Raw genomic sequence first — 20018 nt, forward strand, 5'->3', positions numbered from 1 at the left:
TTCAATAGTTCAACACACACACACACACACACAGAGAGATAGTACATTTACAACAGAAGTCAACACTTTGACTTATCTAGATAAGAGCATAGATCATCTCCTAGGATGATGATACATGAGATCAGTTGAAGACATGCTGCTTCAACTGATTCTCCAAGGTGACTCCTTCACCTATCATAGTGTTGCATCTTGTCATCATGTTGCACCTCACCAGGCTAGACCCATCATGACAATGTTGGACCTCATGTTGTTGTTGTCCCAGTGTTTAGCACTGTTGTACATAGTGCCACTGCTGCACCATGCTTACTGTTGTCCCAATGTACTTGTTGCATTGTACTTGTTGTTGTCCATGCTTTACCATGCTGTTGTTGTCCATGATTCTTCATGCTTGCAGCTGTCCCATGTGTCACCAAGCTTGCAGTTGTCCCATGTATAAGCTTGTTGTATTTAACTGTTGCATGAAGACATGTAGTTGCATCATACATAGTGTTGTACTATGCATCATACCATGCTGCACCCTTTTTACATTATGTTGCATTGCTACCCATCATTGTATGTTGATAGCACTATGTTGTACTATGTATACAGCTATCATATACTATGATGTCTATGTCACAGCATTCATCACATCAGGCTGCACTCCTTTGGGGTATTCAACACTCCATGTTGACCCAACATGTGGCTCCCACAGGCTGTTCCAAGTCTGATCCAAATCTGGTCAATATCCTTGACCCAATGCACCTCTAACACTGCTTCAAATCTGCTTGACACTTTGTTGTTCCTGACTGTTCTGTTTAGGGCACTTGGGCATACTGCTGCAGCCCTAAGTTCCTCTCAACAATCCTCGAACAGCCCTTCAAAAACTGCGGACTAGGCAAGGAGAGATGCTCCTCCTCCACGCTGAAGGTAAGGGCTCAAGACAACCCTCAAATCTGCCCACGCTAGGTTTGCTGTAGTGGTATGGCATGTGGCCTACCACACAACACTACTGCTGCTCACGACACCCTCCAACAATGATACAAACCATCTGTTAGCCTTTAAACAAGCTAGCGTTCAGCTCCCAAGGCCTCGGCCTAGCACAACAAGCATCACGGCTTCCTACAATAGACTTCGGACTTTGTTCAACCCATGAAACAGTCCTCCAACCCATGCTGCCCTAGCCTCCCATGTTGTGGCCTCAAAACAGAGATCTCCCTTTAGACCTACGGCTAGGGCTAGGGCTTGAACGCATAGCAGTTTAGGGCATATAGTAAACCCTTATAGGACAGCGAGGGAGCCTACTTCAATCTCCTTCATGACAGTGGTGAGGGTCTCCCTTTGACTGCGTAGAGCCTTCTTTGATTAACTGTGTTAGGGCTTCTTCATTAGGGCAGCGTAGAGCCTTTCTCCATTAGGGCAGCGTTATCCCTTAGGATCTCTTCTCCTACTAAAACCCAAAGACAAGTAGAGAGGAAGAGATCCCAAGTGTGTGTAGAAATGACTTGAAGGCCACCTCTATTTATACTAAAACGTTGAGCACAAGTGGGGTTTATTTGGTTGCTGGCCGACCTTGACGAATTGTCCCATAACACTAATAAATTCATATCTCCATGAATACTTATCGAAATTGGATGATCTTTAAATCAATCCTACACCTCTCGATGAGAGGGATCCAAGAAAAAAATATCAGCTGCCATTAATAAGATGACCCACATGGAGTTTACCCCTAGTTGCCAATTTTAACATATGACTATATGGTTAGGGTTTGCATGCACTTTGTTGACCACTCTGTGTCAACTACCCTATAGCAGTACACTTTTTTGCAAAGGGATTCCATCATGTTCGAGCATTCATATTATCCTGAATTCATCATTATCAATCATCAGTTTGTCAAAGTTGTAAACCAATTCTACATAATTTTAATGTAAATGATGCTAGTAGAACCATATATGTATGTAACAACCTAAGTAAGCTTATTATTTTGGCGACGAATTTCATCCTAGGAGGTTTTTCATAACACCAATTCATTTTTGTTTTTAAACATGGGTATTCGGCGGAGTTTTTCTCTCCAGCCTCACCCCAAATCTAGGTTGGAATTTATTGTCAAGGTCTTAGGTGAGTCCTAGTGTTTTAGTAGTCTTTTGTAAAAGTGATTTGGGAATAATTTAAGCTAATTGGCTAAATTATTTTATTACAAATCACTTGGTCTACTAGATCATATTGAGTCGCAGAATTGGGTAATATATTGAGGGTCTATAATGAATGGGTGTTCCCCCTTTGAGGGTTGAAATTGTAATATCTTGATGTAAAAAATATTTTGGTGCATGGTCCCTCATATTTAGACACCATGGCTAAAATATTAGAGGGTGGAAAAATTATTAATCCCCTCAAGTGTCAATTAATTAAATTTTTTGGCAAAAATAAATTAAAATCCTAAGCCATAAATTTAATTAATTAAAGTCAAAATTAAAAGTCCTACGGAAATTAAATTCTCCAAGTGGAAAAATTCGTGGGTCTTAAAGAATTTTTTTTTGAGGTCCCCCACCAAGGGTATATTGGAAATTTCAAGAAAAAATGGACCTTGGGCCTTGGTGGTTAAGTCAAAATCATTTTTTGGGGAAATTAGCTCAAAATAAGTATTTCTGAGCTAATAAAAATTGGTTTTTATAAGAAATTCGAAAATTCCTCAAAATAAAGATTTTCGATGGAGGAGATTAAAAGATGTTCAAATATTTATCAACAGTCGAGAATATTTTGACAGAGATCAAGCCAATTTTGTTTGAAGACTCCTCCATCCATCAAATTCTTCTTGTTGTCAAAGAATACTTTGACAGGGATCAAGCCAACTGGTCATTATTTTCCACTTGGAGGATTTATCTATAAATTAGAAGTCATTTGCTTCTAAACATAGAAAAATTTGAGAAAGCTCTAAGTCAAGCTTTGTTGGTTGTAATAGTTTTTTTCAATAAAGTGAAAGACTTTGGGGCCTATTCATGGTGGTGTTACTCTTATGCTTCTTGTGGTAATTTTTTGATCATCTTCTTAATGCTCTATTGAATAATATTTTATAAGTTATTATGAATGTTGCGAACATCAACATCGGGATATAATCAGCAAGGGTCCAAAAACCAAAAAATCGTAAATATTGGGAAAATATCGGTAAAAATCGGCAAACATCGGCAAGAATAAGATACCATAAAAATATCTATAAAAATTGGCAAACACCAGCTAGGCCAAAAAATTGCGATTTCGAGATAAAATCAGGATGCTATCGAGATGTTCGCAACACTGGTTATTATTTCTTTAGTCGTTGATTGGATTAAATATTTGCACAAGTACCTTGCATTAGTTACTGGGTTTAGAAGAGCATCTTAACTTGATTGATCTAACAGGTATCTCTAGATCTTGAAGGTTATGGTGTCTATCTAGCCCCTATTGATCTAATAACTTGATCTTAAGTGTGTAGAGACTTCAGGTATTCAAATCTTGGGCATGAGGGGAAGTCTTCGATTGTACCAGCCAACTAACTCCCAAGACAAAAAAGCTTAAGAGCCCACTTTGTTAAATTTCAAGATTTATCTAAAGATTGATTTTGCAAAGATCTTGGCCATTGGTCACCCATATAAATTTTTTCACTCATCCATTTGTATCTATTGTGCATTTAAAATTTAAATTTATAACCCTTGTATAGATTTGATTTCTTTTGTACATATCTTGTATAAATGTAACGTGGGTTGTCTAGATCTAGGATTTAGTCGCTAGGATCTAGTACATAAAGTTCCTTTGCAGTTGAAAACCTCATAGATCTAAAGAAAGGACGAGCTATTCTGAAAATCTGAAGTTCCTCACTCACTCAACTAGGGTTTTGAGGGTTTTTACAATATTTTGGCTAGAGTTTTATCAACGAAAGTGGTTGTAAGGGGTTTTGGCATGCCTATGCCTTCCTTGAGCCTAGATCTACCACACCCATATGCCAGAATCTGAAAACTCAGCCAAGGAAGAGAAATACTGGCCTGAAGAGGTAAATTTTTCTAAAGTTTGGTTATTTTTTGGGCTAATCCTTTTGGGTTTTGCAAGGATCCGAAATTTTTGAGGCCTCGGAGGCCTGATCTTGGGCTGATCAACCACTTTCTACCCTCCTGGACCCCCTTTTCCTTTCCTCTACCTCATGGCAGCCTCCCTATCTCCTTTGCGAGCCATCTTCCTCTTTGCAGTAGGTCTCCTCTTCCTCTTTTAGCTTGTCGCAGCCCCCTATGGGGTCTCCTCCCCTGACTGCAGGCCTAGTTGGGCTCTGCTCTCCCCTCATCTAGCATTTCTCCTTCCTATATTTTCTCTTTCCATCGTTGCTTGATCTAATTCTAGGTATGAGCTAATTCTGGCTATGTTGCAGCGATTTGGAATAAATATTTTTCCTCACAGGTGGCCATCTCCATTGGGGTAATTGTGGGCAAATATGCCAATGATCTTCAGGGGCTAGGGCCCATATGGTTTGCATTTTCTAACTCTCAATTCTCTTACTGTTTCACTACAGCTAGCTGATCATCCTATAACAAATGATAAAACCCTCACCTCAGTGCCCTAACAACTACATAAAATTTGCCTGATATATTAAGGCACTGTTAATTTTAGGTATGTTCTATGCTTAGAGCAATTTATTTCAATTTTCACAGTTAGCTCCATATCTTTTCCAGATTAGCAATCACATCAACATTAAAGTAAACTGCAGATAAAACATAAACATAAATCGCAGAAGACAAAGCCAAGACAAGAGGACACAAGATGTGGCGCTAGCCAAGAAAAAACCCCAATGTGGGGAAACCTTTGATCAATTCTTTTTATATGTTCTTCAATAGTTCAGCAGAGAGAGAGAGAGAGAGAGATAGATAAGAGCTTAGATCATCTCTAAGAAGATTATACATGAGATCAGTTGAAGACGTGTTGCTTCAACTGATTCTCCAAGGTGACTCCTTCACCTATCGTTGAGTTGCATTTTGTCATCATGTTGCACCTCACCGCGCTGCACCATGCTGCACCCATCATCACTATGCTGCATCTCATCACACTTCATTAATCATGATTGTACCCATCACTGTACTGCATTATGTGCCATTGTTGCACCATGTTGCCATCCTGACCTATGTGTTGGTTGCACCTTGCTTGCTTGTTGTCCCTTGCTTGCTTGTTGTCCCTAGCATGCTTGTTGTCCTTAGCATGCTTGTTGTTGCATGCTAGTTGTCCCTTGCATGCTAGCTATAACATTGCATGCTTGGTGTATTTGCTGCTAAGCACCATACAGTTGTCCCAATGTTAGTTAGTTGTCCCTTGCATGTTGCTCTCCTTCAGAGACAGATGCTCCTGTTATTCCGGGAATTCTCGGCAGTTCTGGTTGTTTCCGGTAGTTCCGGCAATTCCAGTTGTTCCCGGCACTTCCGGCACTTCCCAACTTTTCCAGCTTTTCTGGTAGTTTCGGCATTTTCGGCAGTTCCAGCTTTTCCGGCAGTTCCGGCTTTTCCGGCAGTTCCGGCTTTTCTGGTAATTCTAGCTTTTCCAGCTTTTCCGACAGTTCCGGCTTTTCCGGCTTTTCCTGTTTTTCCAGCAGTTCCGGCTTTTCCAGCTTTTCCAGTAGTTTCGGTTTTTCCAGCTTTTCCGATAGTTCCAGCTTTCCGCCCTCTAGATCAGGGCAGTGTTATCTCTTAGGATCTCTCCTACTACTAAAACCCAAAGACAAGTAGAAAGAGGAAGAGATCCCAAGTGTGTCGAAATGACTTGAAGGCCACCTCTATTTATACTAAAACGTTGAGCACATGTGGGGTTTATTTGGTTGCTAGCCGAACTTGACGAATTGTCTTATAACACAAATAAATTCATAACTCCATGAATACTTATTGGAATTGGATGATCTTTAGATCAATCCTACACCTCTCGATGAGAGGGATCCAAGAAAAATATCAGCTGCCATAAATAAGATGACCCACATGGATTTTGGCCCTAGCTGCCAATTTTAACACTCCTTCTCAACTAGGGAGAACTCCATCCGTTGATCCATATGTCCGACTGTACTATCTTTGCCATCAGTGCCCTGCACTGCTCTGCTCTGCTCTGATTTGTTGAGCTCTGCTCTACTTTGCTCTACTGAGCGCTGCTCTGCTGAGTGTTGCTCTGCTGAGCTCTGCTTTGCTCTGCTCTGCTGAACCATGAAGAAGAAGAATTGATCGAGAATGTCTCATACCATTCTCTACTAACCCGAAGTCAGTTTCATCTGAAGAGAGTGTGTCACATTACTCTTACTGACCCGAAGTCAATTTTATTGATCCCAGATCAATATCACAAGAGAGTGTCTCAAACCACTCATACTGATCCTAGATCAATGTCACAAGAGAGTGTCTCAAACCACTCATACTGATCCCAAATCAATGGAGGTCATCCTAGCATAGGGAGTACGGTAGATACAGCGATGCGTCCATCAATAGTACTACTATGGTCCCTATCCTCATTTCCCTGCTCATTGATCAGATGAGAGGTACTTCCCATGAGTCCCGGACTGCATGGGTAGGATGCCTCGACAAGAGAACTAATCGTCCTGTCCATAGGAGAACGAATCATCCTGTCCAGTGGATGCCACGGAGAACTAATCATCCTAGCCTATCGGAGAACTAATCATCCTGTTCCACAGTTGCCACAGAGAACTAATCATCCCGGCCCATAGGAGAACTAATCATCATGTTTCACAGTTGCCACGGGAGAACTAATCATTCTGGCCCACAGGAGAACTAATAATCCTGTTCCACAGTCGCCGCAAGGTATCACAGGGGAAGGTTGAACCTGTCATCCTATACATAGTGCACCACCAAGGGAGGGTGAATCGCCCTGCGGTCGTATGTTGCTCCAGTAAGTACCCCAAGCCCCTCAGAGCTCCCTAAGCTCAATGCATGCAACATGCAGGACCCTTATAAGAAGGTCTCTCAACGACTCCAAGTCGTTCGGGAAAGTCACAGATTTGACCTTTCCCCGGGGTTTTGACAAAATGTCTGCGACCTGTACATCAGTTTCAATGCGATGGAGCCTCCTCGCTCATCGACTTACCATATCCCAAATAAGGTAGTATCTGATGTCTATCTGTTGGAGCAATCATCGAATACGGGATTCCTCAATAATCGAATCCCACCTCTGGTTGTGACAGAGAATCACAGTGGTATTCATCATGTGTACAAACATCTCACTTAAGAGCTTCTGCAACCATGCAGCTTCACACAAGATCATACTCGTAGTTATGTATTCGGTCTCGGCGGTGCTTATAGCAACCGACTTCTGCTTCCTGCTCATCCATGATATCGAAGCAGAATCCAAAGAGAACCGGTTCTAAGAAGTGCTCTAGTGATCCTCCACACTGCCTACCCAGTCAGCATTCGAATAATCATGCAGTTTCATATTTCCGGCAATGTATCTCAATCCATGAGAGATTGTACCCCGAAGATATCTCAGAAGATTCTTCGCACCAATCCATTGAGGCTCAACCAAATATGAGCTCACCATGCTAACTGCAAAACATATGTCCGGAGGGAAGTTCACCAAGAACATCAACGCGAATGAGTTTATGAAACTCAGAGGCATTTCCCAAATCTGGTCCGACATCACTACCATATAACTTTTGAAAGTTAAGATCCTAGAGGTAGTCACAGGCTTGCAGTTTATCATTCCATGTCCGGAATCCAACTCCCTCTTACTTCTGCAAATGAGAGGGTCTACACCTATCAGAAATAAGTCGTCCTCATAAGGTGCCGGTATGAGAGGTCTATCATCCACAACCTTCGAGTAATGGTTTGGATCGATTTCACTCCTAGTGAATCTCAGCTTCATCAAACAGCTATCAATCCTCTCATACTACGCCCGGGGTGTTTTGCTTCAATCCATAGAGGGTTTTCTTCCACCTTCATACATGAGATTCCCGATCATGAATCTCAAACTCCTAGGGTTGTTCCAAACCTATGGCCTTGTTGCATGAGGGGAATGATCCCCTTATAAAATTTTCCTTCGGTACATCTCAAACATGTACCTTCATGCTCTTCTTGAATTCAGGCATCCCTATCACCATCTGACTCACATTGGGTAGGGCCCCATAGGTAGACCTCCGGTGTTATAGATGCGATATGTCAATTGACATGATCCCCAATGGACCATCCTGCAACTTGATACAAATTGCCAACCCTGAACCCATGAGAAAAAGCATCTTTGAAAATTCTATTTTTAACACATACCTTTCCATTGATGAATGCCACCCTGAAACCTTTGACTTCCATTTCCGAGATTGACACCAGGTTCTTCTTGCGGTTAGGTACATAAAAGAGATTCTTGTAAATGAATAGAGTTACCCTCATTCAATTGAGGGGTAACATTCCCTACACCCTTTCCTGGATAGGTGGCATTGACTCCAAGTATAATCCCACGATTGTTTCCGTCTCTACCAAATTCGAGAGAGCACCCTTCTATCCGATGAGGTTCCTTGAAGCACTACGATCAATAAGCCAGATTCCCAAAGAATCTGAAGGAGAGGGCCAATATTAGATAACGCTTCTTTATCTTATCAAAAACAACATTTGGTTCTTCATACCTGGGGTTCCTTGCTTTCTTTGAAGAGTCGGCCATTCCCTTGATGACCTGCATTACCTGTCATTCCTTTGATCATTGAAGATGTCCCTGGAATGATTGTTATCTTCATCAAGAGATGTATCTCTGCCATTCGAACACTCCTTCGTATAATGGCCGAAAAATATTACAACCAAGGCATCTGCCTTTCCTTCCACCCTTAGATCCGGACTTCCCAATGAAGTGATCTTTAGGTAGGCCATCAGAAACTTCCGCTGCACCATTCTGATAATATTCTCTGCTTCGACTTCACCCTCGGTGAATTTGAAGAGGGATGAGGAATCCACTGATCCTTTTGTCCTTTCCCAACTGTCTTCGGTGATTGCTCTTCCACTCTTGCTTGGGCATTGTCTTCACTTCAACTCTGATGCCATGTTAATTTTAGGTATGTTCTATGCTTAGAGCAATTTATTTCAATTTTCACAGTTAGCTCCATATCTTTTCCAGATTAGCAATCACATCAGCATTAAAGTAAACTGCAGATAGAACATAAACATATATCGCAAAAGACAAAGCCAAGACAAGAGGACACAAGATGTGGCGCTAGCCAAGGAAAAACCCTAATGTGGGGAAACCTTTGATCAATTCTTCTTATATGTTCTTCAATAGTTCAATAGAGAGAGAGAGATAGTATGTTTACAACAGAGGTCAACACTTTGACTTATCTAGATAAGAGCATAGATCATCTCTAAGAAGATGATACATGAGATCAGTTGAAGACATGTTGCTTCAACTAATTCTCCAAGGTGACTCCTTCACCTATTGTTGAGTTGCATTTCATCATCATGCCGCACCTCACCGCGCTGCACCATGTTGCACCCATCATCACTATGCTGCATCTCATCACACTTCATTAATCATGACTGTACCCATCACTGTACTGCATTATGTGCCATTGTTGCACCATGTTTCCATCTTGACCTATGTGTTGGTTGCACCTTGCTTGCTTGTTGTCCCTTGCTTGCTTGTTGTCCCTAGCATGCTTGTTGTCCTTAGCATGCTCGTTGTTGCATGCTAGTTGCCCTTGCATGCTTGGTGTATTTGCTGCTAAGTACCATACAATTGTCCCAATGTTAGTTAGTTGTGCCTTGCATGCTGCTCTCCTTCAGAAATAGATGCTCCGGCTATTCCGGCTGTTCCAGCAATTCTAACTATTCCTGGTAGTTCCAGCAGTTCCGACTGTTCCCGGCAGTTCCGGCTTTTCTAGCAGTTCCGGCTTTTTTCGGCAGTTCCAGCTTTTCTAGCTTTTCCGGCTTTTCCAGCTTTTCCGGCTTTCTGCCCTCTAGATCAAGGCAGTGTTATCTCTTAGGATCTCTCCTCCTAATAAAACGCAAAGACAAGTAGAGAGAGGAAAAGATCCCATGTGTGTCGAAATGACTTGAAGGCCACCTCTATTTATACTAAAACGTTGAGCACATCTGGGGTTTATTTGGTTGTTGGCCGACCTTGACGAATTGTCTTATAACACAAATAAATTCATAACTCCATGAATACTTATCGGAATCGGATGATCTTTAGATCAATCCTACACCTCTCGATGAGAGGGATCCAAGAAAAATATCAGTTGCCATAAATAAGATGACCCACATGGAGTTTGGCCCTAGTTGCCAATTTTAACAGGAACGAATTGCTCTCCTTATTGGCTCACTTCATGGTTTACTGCTCACTGTCATAAATGAAAAGAGGTCGAAAACATATCAGAGGCTTAAGTTTATTTCCACTGTTTGCTTGCTTCAATCTAACCTGAAAAGGAGTGGTGATTTTAGGACTGTTTTGAGCACTTGGTATTAAAGTTCACTGCTGTCATAAAGGCTCTTGGCATTGGTTAATGTTCAATTAAGTTGTTTTATGATTTCATAAGAAGAATACTACACAGTAATCATATGAAAATTCTGAAGTGTTTTTAGTTAATTGACTGAATTTGAGCCACTGTATTTGCAGAGATTCTTTATTCATTTTCTGAGTTTGAACTTCAGAGTTTTGTAGTGATCTTTTGTCTCCTAGGCCATGGGCATTTTTAACTGTACTCTTTCTTTTTGAAGGCTGAAAATCATTGGAAATCTGAAGCATATAATTTGGAGGATAATTACAATAAAAATTAACATTAAAAGGCTTGAAAATGACCAAAATTGATCACACATAATTTATAAAATTTAATAAATTTTCTAGCCTCTGTTCTCTTGCTAAGCCATCGCCTTTTATGGACTGATCTACCTTGGCTGTGGGGTTTTCTTGGGGGTCTCGCATATGGTTGTTTGTCGCTGAAGTAACACACAGTGATCATAAAAAAAGTTGACAAATGTTCTGGCTCTTATCTCTTGAAACCTTGGTGAATTTTATGTAACTGTCTTGTATTCTCTGAGTCGATCGTAACCTACAGGAATCTGATCTAACGTTAGAGTGGTAACTTTGCTTCTGGCACTAAAATTGGATCCTAAGCATTGGCATTTTCCTTTGCATGTTGGACATTACCTTATGGACTGAGCTCATCATTAAGTGACTGGTATATACTTTGGTAATAAGCTACAGTGAGCTTACCTCTGTTACTTAAAGATCTGGTATATTTTTTGAAGTTGATTAGTTGGAAAGCATATTGTTCTTTCACATCTTAAATTGAATTGGTGTTTCATTTGCATTGTGGTAACTTGTTATTGCTGGTTGGTTTAAGGAACATTAAGCATTAAGTCATCAATCCCTTGAGCAATATTGTTAATTGGCATCTCTTGTTGGAAATCTAATTGTCCTAATTGGCATTGGGAAGTCTTAACTTAAGAAGGGCTGATTGATAACATTAATAATCTCATAATTAACATTGGTATCTTACATCGCCTCTAAGAGATCATTGGATTTATTGTCCCAAGTGAATAAGTTTCCTTATCGCCATTCTTGTCATTAATTGGATGGTAATCTTTCCTTTGGACATATTGGTAAATTACTCTTAAAAGCATATATCTTGTGGTCATCTAATAAGCAAGCAATTACATCTTGGTTACCTTTTGTATCTTCTTGGCATTTGACACATATTCTTGCAGTTGAGATTGTCTCTTGTTTGTCATTGTTAAGTCCTCATTGTCATAACTAAAGATCAAGCATAACTAAGTACTTAAAGGAACATTGAACAATCTCACCTTAAGAAGCACTCGTCCTTGCATTGCATCCTAAGTTAATTTGCATTAATAACTTACCTCCAAGCATAAGCTTGGTTGATAGACCTTTAGGGCCACCCTTCTCATCTAGCTTGAGGGGCTTAACAACTCTTCGGTGGTTAACACGGTGACCTTGCAATCGTCAAAGCCACAATCTCTGCAGCGCCAGAGGCATCGGGTGATAGGAGCCTAACATAAGGTATCATTAATCAAACCTTTGCTTGCTTCCTGTTGGCCTCCTTCCTACAACCTACCTTGAAGCCTAGCTTCAAAACAGTGAAGGGTAGGTCATACTTAGGCATTTAATCAAAAATAACCAAGACCTTTGCATCTTACGTAGGTCTTAGGACTTGCATTTCATATAGGCTAGTAAAGCATCAAAGCAGCAGTTATCCATCCAGTTACTTGGTCTTAATTCAATAAGCAAGAGCTTTGACTCCATAAGGTGCTGGTCTCAAATATTATATAATCTAATCCCTAAAATCTTGTTAAATTTAACCAAGCAGCTAGGCCACTCAACTGTGTCTCCTAGACTCATTGGTTCCCAACTTGTCCTTCGTCATTTCATTTTCATAGGGTCTACCCCCCATAGCCTGTTGTTGGGAGATAAGTAAAACAGAGAGGTTGGGGATCAGGGTGACAGCCCCTGACCTGAGTCGTTGTCACAGTGCCTATACAATCTAAGCGACAACACACTTCAATGGAAAAATATAAATAGCATTTTTTATGCATTTTTCAGCCACTAATTAGGGTTGACGTCTAGAGTTTTGTTTGTCATTTTATGTGTTTTCAGCCATTGAACATTGTTGTAATCTATTTCCTAGTTTATTCGTTAAAGCCCTGTTCCCATTTGTCTATTATCAATTTAGGATGTTTTGTTATTGATGTTATAAAATTTTCATGTTTCAATTGTGCTGTTAGAAACCCTAGCTTATAAAATCAATTTGTAATTTAAAGACAACATGAGCTTGGGAACCTATTTGAGCCTCTCCAAGACTTACTAAGCCCTCTAGATTTAGTGATAGGGTCCTTTGAACTTGTTATCTTGGAATTACATCTTATCTCACTCGAAACTCTAACTATTGAACACATACCCTCTTGGGTGTAGTTTATAGTAGAACCCTTAGGGGGGATATTTAGCCCAAGAGAACTTGGGTTATCTAATCCCTAAGATCTGCTAGGGAAGCCTGTGGGATAGTATCCAACCACAAAACAGCAGGAGAACAGTTGCTAAGGTGACAGTGGTGATTGATCACATTGTTGCTCATAGCCTAGAGTGCTTAGTGAGGCGTTGCACTAAGGTGCTAGATTTTGCAGTAATATGGACCATGGCTGGACAATGGTATACTGTGTTGTTGGAGACAGTAAGGAAGGTGTTCTTGTTGTCGACTTTGTTGTTGTATAGTCATCAGCTGCTAAAATATTAACATAATGTCCTGCATCATTTTAGCATAAAACTAATTCCATTAGGATCTATCTCTGTTAGCATTGATGTTCCCACACCTGCTCTGATAGGGCTTGAATCATACTGAAGTCCTGGAAACTTGAAAGAGTCTAATTCTCTTAGACCATGAGGAGCTATGATGCAAAACTGAAAACAAAGATTTTACAGGCCTGAAACAAAAAGTTGTAATGCTTGCAGAATACACAGTTTGGTTGAAAGCACTAAAAATCACAAGCATCCACAAAAATCCATGATATGCCACAGACTTTATCCATACTACATAGTATGAAATCTCTTCAGATATTTCACTGTAAGAGGTCTGAAAATTTGCAGTATATTGTCGAGAATGCATGGATTTGGCAGGCAGAATCTGTTCTACTACACTGAAGCAAATACTGCGACTATGAGAAAATTGCAGAAGAATGATGAAAAACTCGACTGTAAAGGCATTACTTGTGTGTATGCAATCCTCAAAGAATAGGATAAGGCCTCACCAGAGTCCAGATGACTTACGCAATCTGCGGATTTTCTTGAAAACATGAACTCAAGGAGAATTCCATGTAGGAGAAACTCTGATAAAGCAGGAATTGCAGAACTCCCCAATATCCATAATCGCGAGCTTTGATAAATGATACTAATAATAATTTAACTTAAGATCACAACCTATCAAGATGAAAAATTGGCGTATGAGACCCACCTGTTTGTGGGACAAAGGAACCCCTCCATGCAGCAATTTGACTGCACAGTCTACAAAGGTGTGCATACCCTACATCCCTACCCCCTAATATCAGCACAGTTATACAACAATACAAATACTCGCACACAAATAAAGGAAGATTGCAAGCACAAAGGACATTGATGCAGCTATATGAGTTGTACAATCTATATTGTATTAAGTATATATACAAGTATAAAACTGGCAGATAGGAATATTTTATGAGTCAGATGAGAAATCATGTGACTGATTCAGCCATAGGATATTTTACAACAAGGTAGACGAGATACAATATACAAAATTACAAATATAATATATATTGGACTGAGTCAACTAGGACTAAGTCTCATCAAGCTCATAATTGTAAGGGGCAAAAAATCCCTTTGTTAAGATCATTTGCATAAAACTAGGACAGCGCTTCAAGGCACTCACAGCATTATAGATAACCTCATCAGGATGCAGACAGGGATCCCAGTGTCTAAGAGGCACCTTCTCCAGCTTCTTATCTGGACCAGCTTGCAAACAAGCCATAAGATCCAAAAGCTCGTTAATATAACCCGCTTGGCCAAGAGTTACAGCAATACTATGATATGCAGGCATATCAGGATAAGTAGAAAACTCTTCCTACAAACGAACACGTATATCAGTCATGCTTTTCTACAATGTAAATATGTGAATGAATTTTCATATCAATAAAATTTAAATGAGTCAAAGCGCATTACACGCATTGCATGGAAAACATTCAATGCCTCATTAGGTCTCCTAGCCTTTCCAAGGATAGAAAGCACTGTTGTGTAAATATATCTGCAAAAGATGAAGTTCTTGATCCTGTCAGAAATATTGTAGTACAGGAACAGCATTTTTTTTTGTCAGCAGAGTAAAAAAGGAAAAATTGAAGTGAAATTCTCATACAATCGGATGACACTTGATATATAAGCATTGTCAGGAACCAATACTTATCACGTGGATCTAGTTTTTCGTTGGACCTGATAAATTCATAACTGAATATAGTAAAAAAATTGAAATGATACTAGAGGGGTAATAAGGAAAACATAATCTGTAAAAACTATCAGGGATGTCAGAGCCTACTACAACTTTTATAAAAGAACACAGCAAAAGAGAGGAATTTGGAGAGGTGACACTCCTGAATTCATCGCTTCTGCCGTTGCATGTATGAAACATTATCCACAAACCATGCTCATATCATAGTAACACCCCAATCCAAAATTAAACAAACAAGAGCATCAATGGGAGTAGTTTCTGATTCTAATGTATTAGATCATAAAATCTTCTCCTGGTACTTCTTAGATTTGTCTCTGCCGAATTGCATAGAAGGATAAAATGGGATTACCTTCTGTTAGAGGGCTGATAACGTTCACAACTGTGAAGCCACTCAACTACTTGCAATGCCCGTCGCCAATTACCCATATCCCCCAATACTTGGACAAGCCGGTGTATGAAAATATTTGTAAACTTTACCTTTGAACTGTACATCAGTTTGGAGAAGTCCCACATAGACATATTCATATGAGGACTGTTCAACCTTTCAGACAAACCACAGTGAATATAAAATTTGTATTAGTCTACATTTCCGTATCTGAATATCAAAATAAAGAAAGGGCTTGTCCATAGGAAGAGTAGTAATGAGTCATGATAATACCAAAATGAGATACAACAACATGAAAAATAGCAATAATGTCCTCTCCTAGCCAGCACATATTAGTCATACAAGGAACAAGTAAGAAACGGGGTTTTGTTTTCTGTGAACAAAAATAAGAATTTTGCAATACTGCCTGAAAATAATGCTATCAAGTATCAACTGCTACATGGAAAAGAAAACATTGTAATTGATAATGCAAAATATAGGCCACACTTATCCAAATCCATTCCAATTTCCTGCTGATACCATAATACCATATGCCAAATCCATTCCTGCTGATGCCATAACCCAAATCCATTCCAGCTGATGCTAAAAAGGCATCTGTTTGGATGTAAGAAAGACCTAACGACTGGTGTATCAAAGAAAATGAAAAATGGCATATGAACTGAAGCAACAACTCTGATAACCCATGTTCATCAATTTGTAGTAGAGTAATATGAAGGACATTCACGGAAAATACCAAATTTTCATATTTCTTGACAGTTTGGAAATAATAAAGTTTTGTTCTATCATATCAATGGTGTCTTAAAGTTCTTTACTGTATCCAATATAAGCAAGGTGAGCATAATAGGGAATTCAATGAAAGATCCATAATCTATGTAGAATGTAGCAGAAACCAAGGATCGATAATCTGTATTTTTGCTATAATAAAGTGAAAGATGCGCACAAGACAAGAAATGGCAAAACCAATGTTAACAGATTGCCAAGTTAGAAAAACTGGAACAATCAGTCCGTGGTAGTTGTCAATATTCATAGAGTTGGAACATTTTTGTTCCTTATAAGATGGCTGTTAATGACTGTTTGTCACTGTAACGGTTTCACTACAAGTTGCCCTCTTCAATTTTAAATGAAACAGGTGCAAAGTTCACAGAATATTTTTTAAAAAGCATTTTTCAAACCCTTAGAACACATTCGGACTTCGTTAGCATAAATCTTAGGCAAACTGATTGGCAAGCTGGGAGAATTAATGAAGTGCTGGAAAATATGTTGAGAGTGCATTCCCATCAATGAGAGAGATATTATGGGGCACTTTTACCTTTTCTGAATTTTCTAGAGATATGTTATTGAAAAATTCTACCTCTTCTGAATTTTGTTATAATAACACTTCACTTATCTACTTGTCAATGCAATGTGAAAGTCGACTTCAGTTTAAAAACAATAAGTTGTAGCCTACTACAGAAGGCTTCAAGAAGCCTAATGTTCTGGGAATTATATTTGGAAATGAGTCAAACCTTTCTATACATGTACCAATCAAAATAATCATAGACTCAATTAGACTTCTCCCAAAATGGCACACCACCTTCATCTGACATCTAACTCCTATAAAGTATCATTTAGATTGATTAACATGACTGTTTCAGACATATATACACTGACATATAAGAATACAGCATTCCTTTGCCGCACAAAAAGATAATAAAATAAAAATGGTACATAACACGGCATCTTACTCTTCTCCCAAAATGGAACACCACCTTCAGCTGACACCTAATTCATACAAATTAGCATTTAAATTGATTAACATGACTGTTTCGTACCTATAGACAGTGACATACAAGAAGATCACATTCCTTTGCCAGTGAGTATGCACAAAAAAAATCATAAAATAAAAATGTCACATAACACGGCATCCAACCATCACATCAACCAGTCATCAAGACATTATTGTGGAGCCATAAAGCTCTAATGGTGTCCTGCAAACACGGAAAATGCCATAGAATAAAAATTAAATTATAGCATTCACTGTTTAAAAATAGGCCCATGGGGCATAGACCAGATGGTGACAGAGTGCACTGTTAAGGCATTCCTCATGTTAAGGTCCCAGGTTCAAAACCCCATGGGAAAAAATCCAACCATGTTAAGGGTTGGTGTGGCCCAGGCCGAGTGAGATCCCCGGGTGATTTTGACAGCATAGATGCCCATGGGTCAGTGGCTTCTTAGTCACAGGCTAGTCACGCAGGTCATGGACAAACAAACAAACAAAACTGTTTAAAAATATAATGAAATCTGGTGCAATGAGCTGTTGTTCACCACAATATGCAACAACATAGTAGGACAAATACTGCTGGCTTTCTGCCAGTCTGGAATAGGGAGTAGTGTTGAAATGTAACTAGCGTCGGTCTTCATAATCATGATGTCATGACTTGATGTAATCATTGTACTTGTCAAAAAGAATATATATATATATATATATATATATATATATATATGTAAGAGAAAAATGATTTTTCGGTTTCTCGCCCATGATCCTAGGTTGCGCACCCATTGAGTGTTCTAGGGAATCAAGGTCAAAGTCAAATTGTAAAACCTCTTAAAGGGCTCTTGTATCAATGTAAAGAAAAATATTTTATGTTGTGAAAATGTCTACTTCCCAAGAGATCAAGTCGGCTGGCCCTAAAGGTTGGGCCTAGAAGAGGCTTAAGGACCCACTCAAATGACTATATATTGAAGAGGAATTCATCCTCCAAAAACACACTTGTGCATTCGACTTTCTAATGAAGCTCTGAGACAGAACAGAAGTGCGAAGAGAAGGAAGGGCACAAAATCTGAAAATTGAATTGGGTATTGACTCATCTCTCTCTCTGGCAGCCGAAATTCTGTGGAAAGTCACTGCCGAAATTCTCTGTGGAAGGACAGACTTCTTCAGATCCGAATCTGTGAAAGGAACAGTTTTTGGTTGGGTGACTGGCCTGGTCTCTTGGAGGATAGTCTAGAGTCTTGGTCTTGGAAGTCTTCATTGAAAATTCTATAAGAAAGAGTTCTCTGGGTTTTCCCCTTTGGAGGAGTTTTGCCCTGGCTTGGAACCTACTTCTGGTGTCTTTTTTGTGCTTGCATTGTGATCTTCTATTTGTCAATTATCTTGATGATAAACAGAATTAATCTATGATGCCAAAGAATTAACTTAACTCGCAAGAAATTGTCAAAGACATAAGAGAAATCCATTAATAACCCTAATGCAATTCCCTAGATTTCTCAACGAATAGTGCAAGAATAGACTTCTAGGTCTCTGGAAAAAGACACAAGTGCTCTAAAGAAGATTCCACCACCTATGGGAAGGCCAAAAAACATCCACCAGCATTAAATGTGGCTCCATCTCCCCAAAACATATTTCAGGTTCTAAATCCAGTATAGAAAGATAAGGAAAAGGTTCTAAAAAGAAATCTTGCATGTATGTTTATAACTTACAAGTGTTAAGGACAATAATGCAAGTGCCTCATCTACAAAAGAAACAGTTCTTGCTGATCCCAGAACTCCATTAGTGTTTGGTCATGATAATATCCGCATTTTTTTTCCTGTTTGCCTTTTCAACATCCTTTGAGACAAAGGAAACTCTGATCCCCAAACTGATGCCTAGCAAAATTATCCATCTGTTTTTGTTTAGCACTCTTTCCCAATGTTACATGTATCGTTATCGGCAATTTATCACCAGGGGTCCAAAATTTTAATTATCGGCAATATTATCATCAATTATCTAGTAACTTAAAAAATAAAAAATAAAATAAATATATATATATATATAAACTTCTTAAGCAACATCAACATCAAATAAACACATTGTCACATAAATATGAAGATAAAAGTTTAAAACTACTATATAAAATGTAGAAAATGTCAAGCAGTACATCAATCATTAGTACTAGATAGTAGATACTAAAATATGATATTTTTTCAAATTTGTGTTATTTTAAAGCACTTAGCAAACATCAACATCAAACAATAACAAACACATTGTCACACAAATATGAAAATAAAATTATAAAACTACAATGTAAAATGCATAAGATGTAGATAGTAAGATACTACTACTAGATACTGAAGACTGAAATATGATATTTGTCATTTTGTCTGGACTCGTCAATCAAGAGTTCTGAGTCCTGACAAGATAGTAGTTAAAACTAAAAACTTGATACAAAATCACTTTAAAACAAAAATAAATGTATCTCATGGTTTCTTTATGATGGAAGCTTTAGCAATCATTCATTTGTTAACATATTTAAAAAAGGTGGATGGCATGGATGAACACTATTGGCCCAAGTTGATTGTGGCAGAAGAATTAAAGTGCATGAAAAAAACTTGGGAGAAGCGAAATGACAAGTGGATGGGAAAATGGGGAATCAATTGGCGGGACTGTGCTAATTCTAAAGTGGAAATAAAAAATTGGGTGCTTGGAAAATTCAGGGCTGCCATGTGGGAAAAACAGGTTGGCCATAAAAAAACGATATATGTCAATAATTTAAACCCACCATGGTCACATGATGAAAAGACCTATTTGAGTGTCGCAATCAAGGGAAAGGCTAAAATTTTAATAGCGCAGCTAAGGACCAGATCCCATCATCTTAGATGTGAAACAGGTAGATGGGTAGTTCCCAAGGAAGAGTGGGAAGAAAGAACTTGTTTCTTTTGTGGGGAAGGAGCGGTTGAAACCGAATG

General features: G+C 39.1%; 1 protein-coding gene across 1 annotated transcript in view; it reads right to left on the reverse strand.

Annotated features, from left to right (window-relative positions):
• LOC149227424 (pentatricopeptide repeat-containing protein At5g67570, chloroplastic-like) overlaps nt 1-20018 on the reverse strand; it is a 428343-nt gene that overhangs the window by 393287 nt on the left and 15038 nt on the right. Inside the window, exons 2-4 of the mRNA XM_089377788.1 lie at nt 15279-15470; nt 14650-14731; nt 14360-14551 (exon numbers count right to left, since the gene is read on the reverse strand). Of these exons, the coding sequence (XP_089233914.1) occupies nt 14360-14551; nt 14650-14731; nt 15279-15470 (466 nt within the window). The remainder of the gene's footprint in view (nt 1-14359; nt 14552-14649; nt 14732-15278; nt 15471-20018) is intronic.

This window comes from Pinus tabuliformis, chromosome J (assembly GCF_031772625.1).
Source record: "Pinus tabuliformis cultivar Carrire ecotype Pingquan chromosome J, CPIR1, whole genome shotgun sequence".
Taxonomy (NCBI): Eukaryota; Viridiplantae; Streptophyta; class Pinopsida; order Pinales; family Pinaceae; genus Pinus; species Pinus tabuliformis.